The sequence below is a fragment of the Lutra lutra genome, chromosome 7 (assembly GCF_902655055.1).
Source record: "Lutra lutra chromosome 7, mLutLut1.2, whole genome shotgun sequence".
Taxonomy (NCBI): domain Eukaryota; kingdom Metazoa; phylum Chordata; class Mammalia; order Carnivora; family Mustelidae; genus Lutra; species Lutra lutra.
Window position 1 is genome coordinate 135,815,097 of NC_062284.1, and position 21,418 is coordinate 135,836,514.

The window sequence follows — 21,418 nt, forward strand, 5'->3', positions numbered from 1 at the left end:
AGTAAGGAAGGGTAGGAAAAGGAAAACACCCAGATACATAATTCAAGCTTCTCAAATCTGTGACTAATCTTCCTGCCTATTCTCAGCACAGTTGGCACTCCGGGTTCTATTTGGTCTGTACAAAGCTCTACAGAATAGGACTTTTTTTTCCCCCTAAAAACCTCAAAAGGAAATGGCTTGCCTTTCCCTAGGTTTTTTCTTTCTTATCATAACACAAAGCAACAGAGACTAGCACCAGCAGTGCAAGTTTAAAAAGACACAACCCCTTGGGTTCTAATGATAAAAGAAGAGAAGGAAATTCTGAACTATTTTACAATTCTACCAAAGAAAGCATTTAACCAACTTTTTCAGGAAATAAGCAGAGCAATCAGAATCAGTAGCTACTAATTTTACTGTAATTTGGTAAAGTGTGCCTATATATTAAAGATAGATGACAACAGTAGAAAAATACGTGTTGCAATCTGCCCTTTTCCATACCATTAGTCAATGCCATTCTTGCGTTACTATTCCTGGGTATCTCAAGTGTTCTAGCCCACCGACAGAATAACTCTCCGCCCTCCCCAGCTATGCAGAAACACAGGAAAACCATTTGATTTACCTCAAATTAGATAACAGGAAGAAACAATCAACCTCTTCTCAAAAATACATTCTGCTTTTTTATCAGTTGCCTGCTATGAAAATTATCCGACTACAGAACATGGGAAAGAGAACAAAGATGTTACGTGATACATGTCAGTGCCATAAAATCCTTTATCTGTACTGAGTGTGAATTAAAAAGTATTTCAAGAGAAACTCTATGGTCAAAAACAGAGTATTACTGAAATGACTTTATTTAACATTCCATTTTATAAGACATTTACAACAATAGCACCCTGTTTGGGAAAGTGTTGAGTGGAGGTGGGAAGTACTCTCAACACTGGTTTGGGGGGCGGTTTTGGAAGATTTTATTTCTTTATTTTTGAGAGAGGGAAAGAGAGAACAAGTGGGAGAGAGGAGGAAGGGCAGAGGGAGAAGCAGACACCCTGCTGAGCAGGGAGCCCAATGCAGGACTCCATCTCAGGACCCTGGGATCATGACCTGAGCCAAAGGAGATGCTTAACTGACTGAGCCGCCCAGGCGCCCACTCTCAACACTGCCAATGAAAATTTAAATCAGGACAGCCTTCTGAGAGGGCAAGTTGGCTTGGTTTTGTTTTGATCATTTTCTTCTTTTCAAAATACTCTCTTTCCTTGACTTCTGTAACAGATCCCCCTCTTCGTTTTCCTCTTGCCTTTCTTGTCTTCTTTGCTGATTTTTTAACCGCTCATTCTTAAGGCCTTGGAGTTCTGTCTCTCATTTTCTTTATAATGAATTACACTTTTTCCCCAGATCTTACCTACCTGTGCCCTGGAGTTATCCCCCGTAGGCGACAACTATACGGAGGTGATAACTTATAAGTGAATTTTACCCCAAATTCCTCTCCTGAACATTCCTCTTCAACAATCTGAACTCATCCTCTTCAAAGGCATCCCCAAAATTGCCCTGCAACCCTACCATCCCTTGCAGTTCACTTCCCCACTCTCCAAAAATCAGGATAGCATTTCACCTTCTGGAAATCCTCCTCAAACCTTGAATATCCTCCTCACCTCCCCCCTCACTCTCAACAGACAACACTGCATTTCAAGGAGACCATCAAAATTTTAAAAACCTCCCTCAACTTTCAGCACCAACTGTTCATACCCTCTTCCACCAGCATTCCTCCTCTCCGAGGATGATCCCTTATGACCTGCGCTCTCAGAACCACAAACCTCTCCCGCCTTCTCCAGAGCCTTGCATTATTATTCAGCATTCCCTCACTATGTTCTCTCTCAATATAAAGAAAGATTCACTCATTGTAAACTGCATGGTTATCAAACACAAATATACATATTCCTTAATTCAACAAGTCTACTTCTAGGAATTTCTACAAAAGACTGACACGAAGATTTAACAGCAAGAATACTCACCGCAGTGTTTTCTCAACAGCTAAAAATTACAACCTATATAACTAATAACGGAAAATGATTCCCTACACTAGAATACATCTATACTATGACCTACTACAGAGCTATTAAAACGGTTACTTTGGGACGCCTGGGTGGCTCAGTTGGTTGGGCAGCTGCCTTCGGCTCAGGTCATGATCCCAGCGTCCTGGGATCGAGTCCCGCATCGGGCTCCTTGCTCGTCAGGGAACCTGCTTCTCCCTCTGCCTCTGCCTGCCATTCTGTCTGCCTGTGCTCGCTCTCTCTCCCTCGCTCTCTCTGACAAATAAATAAATAAAATCTTAAAAAAAATAAATAAATAAATAAATAAATAAAACGGTTACTTTTTTCCCCACGTGGAAACATTTACAATTTATAGTCAAGAAAAAATAGAAGGCTTCAAAACAGTACAAATTTTACAAACCCATTTTTGTAAGAAAGAAGCGTAATACATATTTATAAGCTCCAAATACACTCTGGTTACTAAAATGTTCAACAAACTGGGTGAATGGGATCACAAGTGGTTTTATTTTCTTCTTTTTGCTTACCTGTAATTTCGGAGTTAGCAAAAAACCCCACAAATATATATATAATATATAATATATAATATATAATACACACACACATACACATACAATTGAACAAAGATTCTACTACACTGACAGAAAAATCTAAATACTAAGCAAAGAGAAGTACAGTATTAAGGAGCACAAAAATTGAAATGAGAGGATAAAGTATACAATTATCATTAATTCATTTTAAATTAAAACATGTTCTTATTTGGGGAGAGAAAATGTTTTTAATAATTAATAAAGTTTTCTAGTTTCTTTTGAGTCCTCATAAAACCTACCCTCATGTTGGGGTGACACCTTTTACATAAAACCGAAAAGTGAAATAAGGTCCTCTCTACAGGAGACTAGATAAAGATGAATAAACTCTAATGCGTTCATACAAAGGAACACTGCTCATCAGTAAAAAAGGAACAAGTTACTGATATATAGGACCTGAATAAATCTCGAAAACATTATGCTGAATGAAAAAGGCTTACACAAAGGTAATGCGACATGATTCCATTTAAATGAAGTTCTAGAATAGGATAAACTAATCTACGATGGGGAAAAATTTCAGAATAGGGGTAAGTTGACTGGGAAAGGCAAGCAGGAAGTTTCTGGGCTGAATGTTCAACAACATGAAGTCGCACTACACAGGTGCATGCATTTATCAAAATTCAAAACTCTTCCAATGGTTTACTAGGATTTGTGCCTATTAGAACTCTAGCTAATGATATGCATGCTGAAATGTTTAGGGTGATCTATAATGGTGTCTACAACATACTTCACAAGCATCCCTCTTTTAAAATAGGTCTTAATAGATAGAGGGATACAAAGACACCCAACATGTAATTTTTAAAAAGATAGGAGCCAGGTGGTGGGTAAAATTCTCTCAACTCTTCTCTATGTCTGAAGTTCTCATAATAAAATACTGGAGGGGTGCCTGGGTGCCTCAGTGGGTTGGGCCTCTGCCTTCCGCTTGCGTCATGATCTCAGGTTCCTGGGATGAAGCCCCGCATCAGGCTCTCCGCTCAGCAGGCAGTCTGCTTCCCCCTCTCTCTCTGCCGGCCTCTCTGCCTACTTGTGATCTCTCTTCCTCTGTCAAATAAATAAATAAAATCTTTTAAAAAAATGAATAAAATAAAATAAAATACTGGAAAAATTTAACTTTCAGTAAAATACTGGAAAAATTTAACTTTCAGCAAACTATGTGGTTAAATATATGTATTTGAAGGCGGGAAAAGGAATAGAAACATTCCTAGTTCTTCAATTACCAAATGATCTAACAACTGGGAGTAATTTCTCAAAAGGTAGAAAATATTCCATCTTTAACAAGACACTAAAAGATTTTAGCAATCAATAGCCATTTTTGTAAATTCACAAGCATTTCTACAAGTTGACAAATATGGCTGCTTTCTTGGGAACTTCATTTGTAAACTCTCTTTGCACAATGTATCCTTAATTTATTATAGGTGACATAATAAAGAGACAAGAGTTATAAAAATGTTATAGCCAGGGGTGCCTGGGTGGCTTAGTAGGTTAAAGCCTCTGCCTTCAGCTTAGGTCATGATCTCAGGGTCCTGGGATCGAGCCCCACGTCGGGCTCTCTTCTCAGTGGGGAGGCTGCTTCCCCCTCTCTCTCTGCCTGCCTCTCTGCCTACTTGAGATCTCTCTCTGTCAAATAAATAAATAAAATCTTTCTTAAAATGTCATAGCCAACTATGGAAACAATTGCATCTACCTTAATACTAACTGTATGTTAGGTATGAAAAGGCACAGGATATAGGTCAAAACAGACCACAACTATTCATCAAATTTCTTCCTAAAGGACATAGAAGATACTAATAAATAATCACATTTAATTGTTAACTTATAATACAATAACTTACCTAAAACTTTTTAGGAAACATAAGCTGTTTTAGTCCTAGAGTTATCATAACAAAATCTTGTTTACATATTTAAAATATTTTTAAATCTTTGCAAAAGAAAATGACATGAGGGCCTCAGAAAAATCCTTCCGAATAAAGGGTTTATCATTCTGTAGATGATAAACATCAGCTGCAGAAAATACAATAAAATAACCTGGAAGAAAAAAATGGAAATCTTCATAAATTTGATAATTTAGTTTTTGAATATAATCTCTCCATAGATTTATACAGTATATATTACTATATGTCTCTGTGTATATAGGTTTATGAAGTTGCATATACAAAAAAACCTATATATGCTACACTCTGAGTGATTTAAGGGCTTTTCAAGAGTTATTCTACATTTTTCAGTAATTCTCTATTTGATTTTTGTCATGCACACTGATACTGAACCCAACCCCCAGGTGAGATATAGAACTCCACCATACAATATGGCCTACCACAATAATTCCCCATCCCCAAATATTCCCTATCAGTTATGTTAATAAGTCTAAAGAAGGTTCACATATATCATAAAAAATTCCTTTAACAAATATTTAGTCAAAGCTTCCAGCAGCCAAGCATGAGGACAGACACTGGATACACAATGCCCGCTAGATCACATGATGCCAAGCTTCACAGAATGTACGAGGCGTTGGTGGGGGAGAGGTATTAGAGACCGCAAATAAGTAAACAAAGATATAAGTACATGGTTATGGTTAAAACCATGAAAGCAAGTTACAGGGTGGAATGATGGAAAAGAGAGAGAGAACTTGCTTATGGTTATTAGGTCAGACCTCTCTGAGGAGAGGATAGTGAAGCCCAGCCCTAACGACCAAGCAGCAGCCAGCTCTGCAAAGAGCAGAGGGAAGAGTATCCCCTCAGAAGTCACAGCACAGGCAAAGGCCCTGAAGGAAGATGGGCCCCGTAGGTTGAAGTAACCGAAAGTCCAGTGATGTAACTACGGGACAAACTGCAGACAACGGCAGAATCAGTGTCATCGAGGCTTTAGTAAGAATGTTGGATTTTATTCTCAAGGTAAAAGAAAATCACTGAAGGGTATTAAAAGGGAGAGTGACATGACTAGATGCGTATCTTCTACTTTGCGGAGAAAGAGTTGTAAAGGGCAAGAACAGAACCTAAAGTCGTGGTACAGACGCAAGAAAAAGAGAAACAGTGTGAACTTGGAAGTGGAAGGAAGGTGTGAGATACTCTGACAGTAGACCTGGTAAGATGTGTTCATAACACAAGGGGGAGGGAGACAGTATGAGCAACTACATACATGATGGTGCCATTAACTAAGGTGACAGATGAAGACAAGTTTGGTCGTGGTGGTGTCGGAAGGGTTAGCAGGGAATCAAGAACAATTTAGACATGGTATCTCTGAGATGCCCGCAGGACAGGCAAGAGGATATGATGAGTAGGCAGCTGGATTTAGGTCAGAGGATGGAACTTAGGGACGTATCAATCAGGTTCTTTAAACTGGCCTGGATGTCTATAAAATACAAACAAACGGGCCACCCTCTAGATACTCTGCATCAGAATGACCACACGCACAAGCTCTTTTTTAACATGTTCAAGCGATTCTGACATCAAATGGAGTCTAAGAACCACTTATGTAAACAGATTTTAATGTTATACAGTTCATCACCTAAGGATATAGCTCTTTGGAGGAGAAAACAATAAGCAATAAGATAATGGTTTGACCAATAAATCAAGAGTTATCTAATGTCCTCCAGTCATACAGCATTATAGAAGTAACACTGCTCTAATTGGCCATTCTTTCAAATGGCATTTACTTAAGGCCACTCTGAAGGTGAATAATTTTTTATTTCATAAATATTTGCTTACAAAATACACATGAAATACCTCACAATGAGTAAATCAAGGTTCAGAAAGGTAGAAAGTCATACCCAAAGGACTTACAATCAATAAGAGACAAAATTCACAAATCAAGATAACATCAATTACAATCTGCTTTCCACAACACAAAAAAGCCACAAAGCTCAAGACTACAATGCTCACCATCTGTCACATGTCATGTGCAAAAATGATTACAGTTGACCCTTGAACAACACCTGCTTGAAATACATGGGTCCACTAACATGCAGATTAATACAACACAGTACTATAAATGTATTGTCTCTTATGATTTTACCACTCTTTTCTCTAGCTTACCTTATTAATTATACCATATATATATACCTATATAATAATACCTTATTATTATAACACAGCATATAATACATATAACATACAAAATATGTTACTTGACTGTGTAGCCAGTAAGGCTTAGGGTCAACGGTAGGCTGTTAGTAGCCAAGTTTTAGGGGGTGGAGGGAGTCAAAAGTTACATGTGGATTTTCAACTGAGTGGGGGTTGGTGCCCTTAACCCTCATGTTGTTCAAGGGCCAACTGTACAGCAAGAGAAAATGGGGTGAGTGCCTTGAGAGAAACAGAAGGGGCAGTGAAAGTAAGAAGGAAAAATTACTTCTCCGTTTTCACTACTTAAACGATTTATAATTGCAGAAACTATAAATTCTACCTTTCAAAGTATCCAAAAAAGCTAATAATAGCAAAAGTGTTTTACTTCTATACAAAAAGCCCTGAGACTCCATCTAATTTAACATACTACGTCTTCATAGACTTTGGGTCTTTCATTTAAAAAAACAAACAGGGGTACCTGGGTGGCTCAAGTTGGTTGGGTACCTCCCTTCGGCTCAGGTCCTGGGCTCCTGGGATCGTGTCCCAAGTAGGGTTCCCTGCTCAGCAGGAGGCCTGCTTCTCCCTTTCCCTCTTCGCTGCCCTACCCCAGCCCCCAGGGTTTGTGCTCTCTCACGCATATGCTGGCACTCTCTCTCTCTCAAATAAAGAAAGTCTTTAAAAATAAAAAATAATTAGGGGCGCCTGGGTGGCTCAGCGGGTTAAAGCCTCTGCCTTCAGCTCAGGTCATGATCCCAGGGTCCTGGGATCGAGTCCCACATCAGGCTCTCTGCTCAGTGGGGAGCCTGCTTCCTCCTCTCTCTCTGCCTTCCTCTCTGCCTACTTGTGATCTCTGTCTGTCAAATAAATAAATAAAATCTTTTAAAAAAAATTAAAAATTAAAAAAGAAAAAATAAAAACTACCTAGACAGTGGCTATACAATGGCCAAATATACAAATACAATATACAAAGCTATACAATGGCTACAAAAGCCCTTATAAATCCCAGCTCTTTATCTGCCTGATCTCTGGGGCTGACTGACCTCAGGTGTCCTCATCAGTAAAATGAGAACACAGCGTTTGGGATAAAGAACCTATTCACTTTATAGGCACTATCCTTGATAATTATTATTGGAAGAACATACAAATAATAATCTGTAACTGTCAGATTTTATTTTTACATGGAATGCTGGATTTCACTTCAAGTGTATACTTTCAACCATCTGCCTTAATACAGCAGAACTAGTAATGTTTCTGAAAATGTTGACAAATCAGGATACCTGGGTGGCTTAGTCGGTTAAGCCTCTGCCTTGGGTCCAGGTCATGAACCAGGTCCTGGGATCAAGCCCCATGTCCAGCTCCCTGCTCTGGAGGAAGTTTGCTTCTCAGTCTGTCCCTCCCCCTGGCTCACATACACACACTCTCTCTCTCTGATGAATAAATAAAATTTCAGATGAATAAATAAAATAAATGAAAATGTTGACAAATCATCTTTGCTGACTGCCCTGACTAGAATCAATCCTGACTATAAACTCAAGGTCACTCTGTACTTACCTTTTCACAACAGTTTTAATGCTTGTAAATTGTTCCTTACCCCCAAGCTAGATAGACTTCAAGTTCCTTGAAGGCAGCTGTGTCTTGTACACTTCTGATCATTCAATATCTGCGTGATTACTATGTGCCTGGCACTGATCTAGGTCCTGACAACACAGCAGTGAACAAAGTAAAGTCTCTGCCCTCCTCAAAGCTAATACTCCAATAAGATAGGAGATACTAACATTTATCAATTAGTGATAAGAGATATTGGAAAAAAAAAAAAGGAGGGAAGGCAGGCTAGAAAATACTGTAGGAAGGGGAAGGTTGCTATGTTACATAGGGTTATCAGGGAGAACTTCACATATAACTGAATTCTGAGTAAGTGGAGCAAGTCACACAGACATCTGGAGGGTAGGAGTCATGGTGGGTTGGGGGGAGACAAGCCCAAAAGCCCTGAGGCAGGAACATTAGTTATTATGTGGGAAAAATTCTAAGAAGGCAAAGGGGTGAGGCATAATAGAGACACATGGGAGGGCAGGCTCTGAGAGCAGAAGAGTGCCATGATCAGATTCACGTTTTAAAGAATCACTCAGATTTCTGTAACAAGAGAGAATAAAGAATAAAAGCAGTGAACCTAATTAAAACCCTGCAATAATTCAGGGGAGCCATAATGGTAGCCTGAACCAAGTGAGTGATGATGATGATGATTAACTGGGCTTGAGTTACTTTTTTTTTTTTTTTAAAGAGGCACTGAAGACAGGCCCTATTTTTTTTTTTTAAAGATTTTATTTATTTATTTGACAGAGAGAGATCACAAGCAGACAGAGAGGCAGGCAGAGAGAGAGAGAGAGAGAGAGGGAAGCAGGCTCCCTGCTGAGCAGAGAGCCCGATGCGGGACTCGATCCCAGGACCCTGAGATCATGACCTGAGCCAAAGGCAGCAGCTTAACCCACTGAGCCACCCAGGCGCCCTTGAGTTACGTTTTGAAGAGAGAACCCACAAGATTTGATGAACCGGATGTGAAAGTGAGAAAGATGAACCAAGGAGATATTTTAAAAGATTAGGAAAAGCAGACTTGCCATTAACAAGACAATAAAGTCAGTGAAGCAATTTTCCCACAATCCAGCAAACTGCCCAGCACACAGTAGACACTCAAATGCTTGTGAATTAAATTTAACTGAATAAACTCCCAAAATGAAAAGGTAAACTCAATGTATTGCTTTCCATTTGCTCTAATTTCCTTTAGTAATGTTTGCTAATTACACAAAGACTTAGCCGCTAACACAGTTCACGTGCTTACAAGGAAAACTACACAGCACACAGCAACACAGCAACTAATCCTCCCATCTCAAGTACCAGTTTCAGTTTTATATGATTTTTTTTTAAGATTTTATTTATTTATTTGACAGACAGAGATCACAAGCAGGCAGAAAGGCAGACAGATAGAGAGGTGGAAGCAGGCTCCCTGCAGAGCAGAGAGCCGGATGTGGGGCTGATCCCAGGACACTGGGATCTTGACCTGAGCCGAAGGCAGAGGCTTTAACTCACTGAGCCACCCAGGTGCCCCCCAGTTTCAGTTTTAAATTTACAATTCTCCTGGATAGAAGAGAAATCTGCTATGAAAGCTCTGTGACAGGGACGCCTGGGTGGCTCAGTTGGTTGAGCAGCTGCCTTTGGCTCAGGTCGTGATCCCGGCGTCCTGGGATCGAGTCCCACATCGGGCTCCTTGCTTGGCGGGGAGCCTGCTTCTCCCTCTGCCTCTGCCTGTGCTCACTCTCGCTTCTCTCTCTATGACAAATAGATAAATAAAATCTTTAAAAAAAAAAAAGCTCTGTGACAGCCTGAGGATTCTTACACCTGAAGTAATTAACCTGTTCCTTAATGATGTCATATTCCTGGAAGGTAGAGCAGTGCAAACAGAACCCCCTAAGTCAGAATTAATTGAAAATTATAACACTTCATGATAAATTTTCAGAATGGGACAAGACTGAACAAGTCCCCTAAAAAAATAAGTCATCAGTCATCAGCATTTTTTTAATCCTTTTTTTTTTAACTTCCCGCATAAGTCCCTTCAAAACAAGTTTAATGAAAAACTAAAATCTGCCTGAGAATGTGAAATTTCGCACATCTTCCCCCAAGCTGGCACTTTTCCTGCCAATCAGTGAAAAGGAGCTTCACTTAGGGAAGAACTGGGTATCCTCACTTTAGCACTTCTTAGGCGTACTCCCAGACTTTCTAATCCAACACCCGTACTATATAGCTCCAGGAAGAGCCACAAAGTTAACAGACAGAAAATAAAAAGTTTTCACCCTGTCCTGCCTTCCGGTTACTTTAAAAACTTAACTGAACCTTAAAAGAAAATAAATAACTGAAGTTTAAGTATCATCTCTCTTCCACGAGTTTCCCTCATGCCCCACCCTAACCTAATGTGTTAAAAAAAAAAAAAAATGCGCGTACAACTTCCAGCGAAAATACAGCGTAGATCATTCTGAGAAGCTGATCGCACTGAATTCAGCAACAGGCAGTACTTCCTTTTTCCTATCAGTAAACGGCCTTGAACGAATCCAAACAAATCTGAAATGCCAGCCAGATTCCCCGTATCTCCCCCGCTCCCTCCCCCCGCCCCCCCCAAAGCTGGCCTGGAAACAGCAGCCAGTGACCACAGAGCTGAACAGAAAAGAACCAGTGGTAAGCCAAAACAATGATTTTTAGAGGCACGGAGCTTAGGAGCCGGGTTTTCCGCCACCTTCTACTCTCGAGTCAGAGCCGGCCGCCCCACAATCACGTTCCCAAGAGAGCCGCGCGCGTTCTCCTCCCGCTCCGAGGGCCCCCGCACGCGGATTAGAGGCGAGGTGCAGAGGCGAGCGAACCGCCTCGGGTGAAGGGAGTGCCCAAGGGGTGCCCGGGGAACGGAGCGCAAATAAGCACGCGTGCCAAGGATGAATGCGGCGTCCCTCAGGAGCAGAGTGCTCAGCGCCTGCCACAAAACGTGGAGGGCAGGGAGCCCTAATTGGGCTTTCCTCCCGGGGGGACAGGCTGGAGGGGCTACAGGTTCAGGACCCCCTAAGGCCGGGCCCAGAAGGCCACTATTTCCCCGTAAAAGGGTGGGGCACACGGGAGAGCCAGGTGGGGGCTGCTGCTGCTTCGTCCCTCCTGTCATCACCGCCATAGGGGACACCCTAAAGAGGAGAGAGTGGGGACTCGGTGGGGGAGGGGAGCACCACAGCCGGTGGGGCAGCGGGCCGCGAGGGGGCGGCGGGCGCGCGCCGGGGAGAGGAGAGGGCGCGACCCCGGCCCGGAGCCCGGGAGGCGCGAGCACCCGCCGGACTCTGGAACGCCAGCGCTTCCCGGTCCCCGACGAGGGAAAGCGGGAAGGGGCCACCCTCCTCCCCGCCCCCACACTCACCATGTAGAGGGTGAAGGGCAGGCCGAGCAGAAAGAGCCACAGGTAGAGGTGCAGCGCGTTCACGAAGGTGGCCTGGTGCGGGTCGTAGTACCAGCCCCCGCTGAGCGCGGCCCACACCCCCTGCCGGAGGATCTGCAGCGTCTGCGACCCCATCCCCACCCGGCGCCGCCGCCGCCGCCGCCGCCGCCGCTGTCCCCGCCCCGGCCCCAGCTCGGCCTCGGTCGCCGGAGCCCGCAGCTGCCCCGTCTATCCCCCTCCGGAGCTCCGGGAGAGCGGGCCGGCGCTCCGGCGGTCGCTAGGGCTGCTGCAGGAGGAGGAGGAGGCAGCTAACGAGGAGGAGGAGGAGACCGAGGAGGCGGCGAGCGGCGGGGCGGAGGAGAGCGGAGAAGAGGAGGAGACCAGCCTCCACAGCGCCGCCGCCATCTTGTCTCCTAACACCCGGAGCCAGAGCCAGGCCCCCGCGCCCGCGGCCCGCCAGCGCCGCCGCCGTCGCCGCGACCCCCGCCGGCCACCAGCCTCGGACCCCGCGGACGGGGAGGCCCGGCGCCCGGGAGGGACCCGGAGCAAGCCGCGCCCCCTCCAGCCCCTCCTCTCCTCTCCCTCCGCCCCCCGGGGCCGGCTCCCCGCGGGTGCGCGCAGCACCTCGGCCACCGCGGGCGCCTCCTGCCGGCGCCCGGGAGAAGCGCGCTCAGACGCGGACGCGGACGGGGCCCTGGGGGCGGGCTCTGGGACACCCCTTTCTGCGCGGGGAGAACCACCCTGCCAGGTGCGTTGACCCGTACCCAACGCGAGTCTTCACTCTCCCAAACCCTGTCTCTAGAACCTCGTCAGCATCCTGGCCGACGTTTTATGATGTTTATGGAACACCTGGGAACAGGGAGGCTACTATCTGCGATGCTTATTAAAGGCCGGGGAGAATTCTATACAGCTGGTGACTAATGAAAAGTCACAAATGCGCCCAATGTGAGCAAGAACTGTGTTGGCCCTTGGCGCGAGCTGGAGGCCCTCGGGTGAGAAAAATAGCCACGCCAGGGTTGGAAGGATTTACTACTTCCAAAGGCAGATAAATTAATAGAAATTTCAAGCGATGGAACAGGTTGGGGTAGACAGATTTATCACTCTACACGGTGATTTTATGTTTTAACGTGCCGTAACATAACCATTTTTATAAGTGGACCAATCTAAACAGCGTTGAAAGATTAACTGTGACTCCACCCCAAGTCACGATAGGGTCTCGCAGTTCTCTATTTTACTGCTGTACACCGGGAATCATTTCTGGCTCTTTGTAATGTTTATAAGGCATGTCTGATCTCATTGAATGAATTTTTTTCCCTCTAAGTTTGAGTTTATTATAGCAATAAAAGTATTCGATATTCCTGGATTAAAACTGCTATAATTAATGAAAAAGCAAGAAAGCCAAAAAACTGGTGCTGTTTTAAGAAGAGTATTGAAAAACCATTGTAATACCTCCTGGTGCCATCCCACTCTAGAGTTCAAACATTTTCCTACCCATTTCATTTGACCTGCACAACGCTCAGGTCGCGGCAGCATAGAGGCCATTACTTCATGGGTGAGGAAGCCGAAGTGCAAAGAAAGTAAGTGCCCACATTCTCCTACGTAATCGTGGTCGAGAAGACCTCTGAAGCCATCAGTCGTTCTAACTGCACCAACTGGAATTAGAGACTTATTTCTCAGCACCCTCCACCTTATCCGTTCAGACAAGAATTTGGAACTGATCAACACTGCCCCGCAGCTTTTAGTTACCTGTGGCCCGTTTCAACATTATGACCAATCATTCTCCAAGTGTAATCCCAGGAGCAATTGTGTCAACATTGTCTGAGAACTCTGTTCTCAGGCAACACTCCAGAGAAGCTCTGGCAACACTCCAGAGAAGCTCTGGGTGTGGGACCCAGCAATCTGTTTTAACAAGCCCTTTAAAATATTCCAGTGTGCCGGAAAGGTTGAAACTACCATTGTAGGACACTATCCCCCAGTCTTGATTACTTGATTTCCTTATAACCACAAAGCCATCAAGTTCCGAGCACCTTCACATTGTGAGACACGAATGAACACTGGCCAAAATATACTTTAAAATATATGAGTATGTCTGAAAGCTTAAATAAGGCAATTTTACAATTGAAATAAATGCCTTGAGCCTTGGTCTTAAATACAAAGTATTGTCAAGTGTTCATTTGTTTCTCCTAGAAGAGACAGGAAAGCTCTCTGAGCCGGTTTTGGAAGTGATCCCAAGCTCTTCCAACACAAACAAAGATGTAAACAAGGATAAAATTCCAATACCACTTCAGTTTCCACACCAGCAAATATCTGCTTTAGTTTAATGTAAAAGGATTAACTGTAATAAGGGTGAGGTAGATTGGAAGAAGTGGAGACCAGACCTAGATACATCATGGAATCGGAGGCAGACCCAGCTGGCATGATGAGCAAGCAGCCAGAAGACAGTATCTGGAGAGTGTGGAATAATGGGCTGTAGCCAGGAACGCAGCCAGCAGGAGGCTGGTTCAACACAGAGAAGGCAAGTGTTGTAAGTCAGTGGGCAGCTGGAACACAACCTTGGGCAGTCCAGCAGCAGACAAAAATTGGGAAATCATGGCAAGAATTAAGAAAATGTGCTGCTTATAGCAAAGCCCCAGCTTCAGAGCTTTCTTCCAGGTCTGGATTCCTGTCCCTATAAAGGACTGATGAAAGAATCCAGGTCCTTGAGATAATGTGCTGAGCAAGTTTGCAGGGCAAGGACTTGGGTTCAGGGCTACAAGACAAGTATCCAAAGGCCAGATTTGACAGACCGAGGGAGACTTAGAAGCAAAGAAAGAGCTTAATGCCTAGAACTGAGACCAAATTTCACATTGATGGCAGTTGCCTTGTGTTGAGTTCCCAGAGATTTAATACAGAACTCGAAGTCCCTTCTATTATGGGTTGGGAGAGATCCAGGAGCCTAGAGATGAGAGTCCAGTGACACCGGCCACTGAATAAAGGAGGTCAGCAGAATAAGCAGGCCCAGAAGGTAAAAAAGGCAGCTATAGACTACATTTTTCAGCTCTGTACTGGTAAATGCATTTTTTAAAATGCTAATTAACTTAGTTAGCAATTGAAAGAATTCAACAAAATGGAGGAACTTTTTGAAAGATTGTCTTTGGAGTGGGGGTCACAGGGGAGAACCCTATAATTCTTTTTATCTGTATCTTTCAAAATGTTTATGAATGCTGCCACAATAAGATTTCTATTATATGGACAGGAAGGCAAGGCACAGAGAGGTTAAATGGTTTGCCCAAGGTAATATAGCTCAAAATGTAAGAGCAGTGTAAAAACTAAGGAATCTAATTTGCTAAGTGTTAGTCCTCTGAGCCCTGCATAAAAGCTATTAATAATGTCACACTTAGCATGTCAAAGTTAGCAGCAATGACATACTACCAAACCACCGCCTGACATTTGCTCATCTTTCAGCTAATTCTATTAAAATTATACTTCCTGACTACTTCATGGGCCCTTTGAGGACTGGGAATGCTCTGAGAGCAAGTACTCCCCTCGTGCCTGAAAGGAACAAAGCTGAATGTTCAAAGCCTTCCTTTAAAAAAAAGAGAGAGAGAGAAAGAGAGAGATTGGTTGATTTGAAAGAGAGAGTGAGAGGAAAGGAAGAGAGCATGGGGGGGGGGGGCAAAGAGAGAGGGAGAAGCAGACTCCCCACTGAGCTGGGATCATGACCTGAGCCTAAGGCAGATGCTCAACTAACAGAGGCACCCAGGTGCCCCTGTGCAAAACTTTCTAATAACCCTCAACCCAGCCCCCCTTGGAGCAAAGGTGAACAAACTGCAGCCCTGGTCAGTTTATACAGCAACAATTATGTACTTTGGATGGTACAGCCCACATGTCCTGCCAACAACCTAAATGTAGCATGTACCCATGTTTTTTTGTGGGGGTTTTTTTTTCCCCCTCAATCCAAACCAGCCCTTCTTATTTATTTCTCTTAGTGAAACCAATATTTTCCATCTAGCTCAGACTTTAAAGTTCGTGTACCCTCCCGCCTAGTCATTTGCAGCCTTTGTCCTGCATAATCTTGCCTTTGGTAGGGATTTGGTGGATTCCTCATCCACCAAATAGCCTCGATTGCCTCCCTTCAAAAACCATTCTACATTCCACCAACAAATTAATCCCCCTAATCCACTTTTTCTGTGCCCCTCCTTTTCTTAGAAGCTTTCCACTCCCTTCTGGTGCCTATAATCAGAATCACTCTATCTTTTCTAACTTAACTCCCACTACTCCCAAGCATAAACCATTTTGACTGGCAAATAGCAGCATACCCACTTATTTAATTTTATTTATTTACCAGCCCATCCACTTATCAATCTCTGCCTCTATGCTCCTACTGACACCATTTGCCTTATCTAGAAAAATTTACTCCTTCATCTGCCTACTAAAATCTGTTATGAATACTTCAAATCCATTCATCTATTTCCTGAATGGCCTAAAGCACTCATATGTTCCATTCATTTAGCACTTAAATGTGTGCTACTTTGTATCCCTCCAACCAAACTGCACATTCCTTGAGGGCAAGGCACTTCTCAGCCTTCCCCACAATGCCTAGCGGAAGGCTGTTCAGGTCAACGGACACTCAGTCCATGTAAGTTGAAAAAATAAAGCATTACAGAAAGCAGCGACTTTTCAATTAAAGATTTTATCTGTTGAAGACTTGGTAAGTCTTCGACATTCGAAAACATTATCAGCTTGGAAGAAATATGGAATAGAGATGAGGATCATTTGGAAGAGGAGGGAAGTGCCCTAGAGTCCTACCCTAATTCTCTTTTTGGTTATTTGCTATTTACCACTTTCTATCCCATCAGAAAAGTAAATGTCGAAACGGGGAAGGGGAGCTTCCCAAATCTTACATTATATAATTATAAAATACCAATATCTGGATGTGGAGATAAATAAGCTCATTCTTTTGGGAAATCTCAATTCAATCTACTGTTTTGTTTTGTTTTACTTTTTTTTTTTTAAGTTTTTATTTATTCATTTACTTAAGTAAAATCTCTACGCCCAACATGGGGCTCGAACTCACCACCCTGAGATCAAGAGTTGCAGGATCTTCGGTCTGAGCCAGCCAGGTGCTCCCCTATTATGGTTTCCAAATGCCAATTCTACATGAGGACTACTTTAGAAAATGTTTTAACTGAGAGTAAGTACAGTAATTCTTGCCATGGTTTTAGGTCATCTTAAGGGTATCTCCTGTTACATCTCAAAATCCCAATTCACTTTTCTTAAACTCACGCCCAAAACTTTTGGGACAGGGCAGTGAAAGGAAAGGGGAAGTGTATAAGATATTGTAAAACTCCCCAAATGCTGGGAATCCCTGAATTAGAAACAGTATGCACGTGTATTACTTCCCATCTTTTCCCATGAAAGGATTCTTCTATGTCAGTGGATGGCTGATATGTTTAGTTGTACCATATTAAAGAACTGGCTTACCTTTCTGTTTCAGCCAAGGCAACATAATTCTGGCAGGACCTGTTGGGCCAACTGATCTAGCTGGGGGATTCTGTGAGGAGCTCCCCTGGTTAGTAACTTCTGGTGTCCTCTAGAGCACCTGCCTGTCCTCTAGAGCATAGCAGAAATGAGAGTTGTTGCCTCTGGAAGCTAGATGTCTGGTCCTTCTGGAAAGGAGCACCAAGAACATTCCTTGATGGGAAGTGGTGTCTGGAAGTAGAATATCATGAGGTGTGGAATCAACCAGTGTTTCCATCCAGAGGTTTTTTGGTTTGCTTGTTTTTAATTTTATTTATTTAGCCAAAAGAGAGAGAGGGAGAGAGAGGGGGAGAGCAAGCACAAGCATGGGGAATAGCAGGCAAGAGAGAAACAGGCTCCCCACTCAGCAGGGAGCCCGATGCTGGGCTCGATCCCAGGACACTGGATCGTGACCTGAGCTGAAGGCAGACACTTAATGACTGAGCTACCCAGATGCCCCTAAGAGTTTTTTACTTTCTAAGTCTGTCATAGTCCCAACTCAAGAAATCCAAGCAGAATTGAAGAATCCTGGGGAATTCTATGTTGTGGACTCATTGCATTTAGTTTGGATTGCTTCATTCATTCATTATTCATTCATTTAAGGGGGCCCCCTGCCCAATGTGGGGCTTGAACTCATGACCCTGAGATCAAGAGTCACATGCTCTACCAACTGAGCCAGCCAGATGCTCCTCAACTGCTTTTTCTAATGGCAAAGATAAACAATGATGTAATAAAAAGATCTTTCCCTTGGAGATTTTTCACAGCTTTCTTTATGGAAAACTTGACAGCATGTGAGACTGTGTTTCTTAGGAATTTTGTTTGTTCCTTTGGTTTGGTTTTTATTTTTATTTTTGTTTTTGCTTTGCCTATTGCACCGGGACTCAGCAGCTGTTAATATACATAACCATTTCCTAACTATGCACAAATAGTATACTTTGTATATATGTCCCAGGGCAGTGATATCTTCAGGATAAAATCTCCCAAATAAATCAATAGAGATCATGATGCAATAAATCATTAAAGCTCCCAGTCCATCCAGTTTTCTCCCTCTCCTTCTCAGTATTTCCATCTTTGAAACTCATTATGCTATCACATCCTGTGACAAGTGTTTTTCAATGTGTAGCCCATGAATCCCCCCCATCACAATCTACTAAGAGTGTAGAACTCCAAATTCTGGCATATCTATACACAGGGTACTGGAAAACTCCTCCAGTGTTGGCAATCCCTGAAATAGAGAATTAATATAAGCATCTTTTGTCTTCCATCTTTCGCTATTAAAAGATGGAATTCCAAGCAGCCAATGGAACACTGAAGAAACCTTTTTTTTTTTTTTAATGTTTATTTATTTAAATAATCTCTACACCCGCATGGGACTCGAACCCACAGCTGAAAGATCAAGAGTCACACGCTCCACCAACTGAGCCAGCCAAGCACCCCTATACTGACTGAGCTTTCAACAGCTGATATGGATTGATCTTTAAGATATATGACTAAGTGTGGGGGGGGGAGCATAGGACGGTATGTATAATATGCTGTTGTTTGCGTAAAGAAAAAAGGCATATTTTGTATGGAACTAAGTATTGAACGTCCCTAACAGAACATCTGAGACAACGGCAGCAGGAGTTGCCGTAGGGGTGAGAGAAAGACTGACTTTTTGTTGTGTATCTTTTGTACTTTATGAGTTTTATGTCACGTTCACGTTACCCAATTTTAAAAAGGTAATTAATAAGTTGGAAAATAATGCAGATCCCTAGGTTCTGCTTAAGTCTTAATAAATTGAAATCTCTCACACGGGGCCAAGAGATCTACATTTTAAAGCACCCTATTCTGTAAACCAGGATTGAGAACCACTGTCCCCAACCTTTCTTTTCTTTTTTTTTTAATTCCTTCTTTTCTTTCTCTTGACCCCTCTACCACCACCACCACCTCTCCTGTCCTCACTTCCTTATCCAGTGTTAAGTCTCGGTTTCACAATTCGATCATTCCAAGACCAGTGCTTTTTTCCCTCCTTCCCATCCCCTCCTTGCCATCCACTAAAACCACAAATCAGGATGGATCTGCCTTTTTGACCTTCAGCACACAGGTTAACTTCCCAGGTTCTAATCTCGGCTGCGACCTGAGTTCTCCCTGACAATTCTTTGGTTCTTAGTAACTCGTAATGCCTTTTAAAAGGTCACCAATGTTCTCAAAACATATATACTCCTCTCGCTCCCATAGCACAAAGAAAATAGAGGATATCAGACTGGCATCTCTCAATTCCCTGCCTTCCTACTTCTATATCTACGCACGCATCCATCCTTTCTTCTCTCTCTCTTTTTCTTTTCTACCTGCAGTCTCTCGACCCTTCTCCTGTAATCTCTGAACCATACGCAATCTGTTAACCTTGGCTCCTTGGGCACCAAAAGCATTCTCTTTCTACTGACAAGCAAGCACTCTCCTCCACAAGCCTTCTGTGTGCTCCAGCACCCATCCTCTTTCTTCTCTCCTTTCCAGCCAAGTTTCTTAGGAGTGGAGCGATGGAGGGCGCATGGGTGGCTTGGTCGGTTAAGCATCTGACTCTCCATTTCGGCTCAGGTCAGGATTTCAGGGTTGTGAGATCGAGCCCTGTGTGGGGCTCTGTGCTCAGCCAGGAGTCTGCATCTCTCCCTCTCCCTCTACGCCCCCTGCTCTGGAATGCTCTCTCAAATAAAGAAATAAATCCAAAAAAGGAAGGAAGGAAAGAAGGGAGGAAGACTCTTCACCTGCCTTGAACTTAAACTTAACTCTGGTCACTGCTCTGGCCCAAGTCACCAGTGATTTCCTAGTTGCCAAGTCCAGCAGACACTTCTCAGTCCCTGCTTTATTTGACCATTTTGCTCCTGGGTCATCACTCTTTCTTCCTGGTTTCCTCTCACCTCCTTCCCTGATTATCCAAGACTTGGTCTCCTCAATGGAGTCCTCCTCTTCTGCTCCTCAAAGGTTGTCAGTGGATTAAGAAGGGAAAAAAACTTCCTTCGTCCACTTCCAAGAGATGCTAACGCGCCCCCCCCAAGCCTGAGTCCTGTAGTGACCCTCAGCCTGTGGAAAGCACCAGAAAGTGAAAACAAAGTCCAATGAGCAGCGATTAGAAACACTCCATCTCAAAAGTGTTTGTGAAAATTAGTGTCTCAAGAGCAGAAGACCGAGCTCTGCGGTATTACAGCTATGATCTAAATTTGCTTTGGGGGTTTTGCTGGCTTTAAATCCCTTACTCCTAATAGCCTCAGGTTACTACAAGTTCTTAAACTTCCTAATCTCTAATTTATGAAGAGCTTTTTTATAAGCGTTTATTTATTTAGCCTTCAGGCTTGTATTTTGAAAACCTCACATTAACTTATTGGGATTTGCTTGGCCCAGCCTCTCTACCAATCTGCTTCCAAGTGGCCTTTTTAGCTGGTAGTTAGCTTTTCATCATTAAAAAAAATACATTTTTTTAATCATAGAAATGATAGAAAAAGGAGCTAAAACTTACCCACCAGGCCCCCTACCCAGTCACAACCACTGAAAATGTTGGTATCCTCCTTCTCCGTCTCTCCACTCTGTTCCCCCCATCTACTTCTGTACCATAATCTAATCGGAGTTCAGAGCCTGATTGGGAAAGTTTTTATGTCGACACATGCCATGTGCCTTGGCGGTCTGCTAAGTCTGAGAAACTCCAGGAGGCATTTTTTCCTTCTGACTTACCCATGTGTTTCTCTCAGATTCTTGGAAACATTCCTCTGTGCGACATGGGTATTAGCCTACAGTCTCAAGTAACAGAAAATGCTATTCAAACTCACATAAACAATAAGGAAAAGTATTGCTTCGTGAAACTACAAGTCCAGAGGGTAGGGTGGCTTCAAGGGCAGTTTAATTTAGTGGCTCTGGATCTATTTCTCTGCAGTACCCTGAGATGACCTCCTACATGGGTTGGCTTTCTCCTCGGGGTGCTCCCTTCATGGGGGCAAAATGGTTGTACCAGTTTCGAAACCATGGTTTCGCATAGAAATGCCATCCATCTGAGTACAGTTCACCTAAAAGCAAGGAAACTTCTTTCCCAAGAGCCTCTAGCATTCTTGAGTCAAGCCCTGTTCTCGGGGCAATGCCGTGTACCACCTTTAGCCAGAGGTCCTGAACCAGTTACTGGCCCTGAGAACGGAGCTGCCTTTAGACGAGCCGGTCCCGGATGTGGGCTGAAACACAAGGGGTTTTTGTTGAGAGTGGTAGATCCTCAAATAAAACCCGGATTACGTTAAGAACCAGAAACAATGAAAGCAGACTAAACAGATAGACAACCACACG

At 43.4% G+C, this 21,418-nt stretch overlaps 2 protein-coding genes across 8 annotated transcripts in view; both read right to left on the reverse strand.

Moving 5' to 3' along the window:
* The window catches only part of PCNX1 (pecanex 1), a 160,490-nt gene extending 148,729 nt beyond the window's left edge, over positions 1-11,761 (reverse strand). For all 7 annotated transcript variants that reach the window (XM_047735620.1, XM_047735619.1, XM_047735618.1 and 4 more), the window contains exon 1: positions 11,603-11,761. In XM_047735620.1, the coding sequence (XP_047591576.1) occupies positions 11,603-11,755 (153 nt within the window). In that variant the 5' untranslated portion in view covers positions 11,756-11,761. The remainder of the gene's footprint in view (positions 1-11,602) is intronic.
* An 87-nt stretch (positions 11,762-11,848) lies between these two features.
* On the reverse strand, positions 11,849-21,110 carry LOC125104541 (uncharacterized). Its single transcript, XM_047737099.1, has 3 exons — positions 21,042-21,110; positions 13,220-13,366; positions 11,849-12,361 (listed from the first exon to the last, which is right to left on the reverse strand). The coding sequence occupies exons 1-3, from the start codon at positions 21,108-21,110 to the stop codon at positions 11,849-11,851; spliced, it is 729 nt and encodes a 242-aa protein (XP_047593055.1).
* Between the last annotated feature and the right edge of the window lie 308 nt (positions 21,111-21,418).

Coding starts and splice junctions, on each gene's coding strand:
- LOC125104541 (XM_047737099.1), bottom strand. CDS start 21,110: ATGGTTTCGAAACTGGTACAACCATTTTGCCCCCATGAAGGGAGCACC. Junction 13,367..21,041: donor CGAGGAGAAAGCCAACCCAT/GTAGGAGGTCAT, acceptor AACGGGCCACAG/GTAACTAAAAGCTGCGGGGC. Junction 12,362..13,219: donor GTCTTCTCGACCACGATTAC/GTAGGAGAATGT, acceptor CGCACCTGGCAG/GGTGGTTCTCCCCGCGCAGA.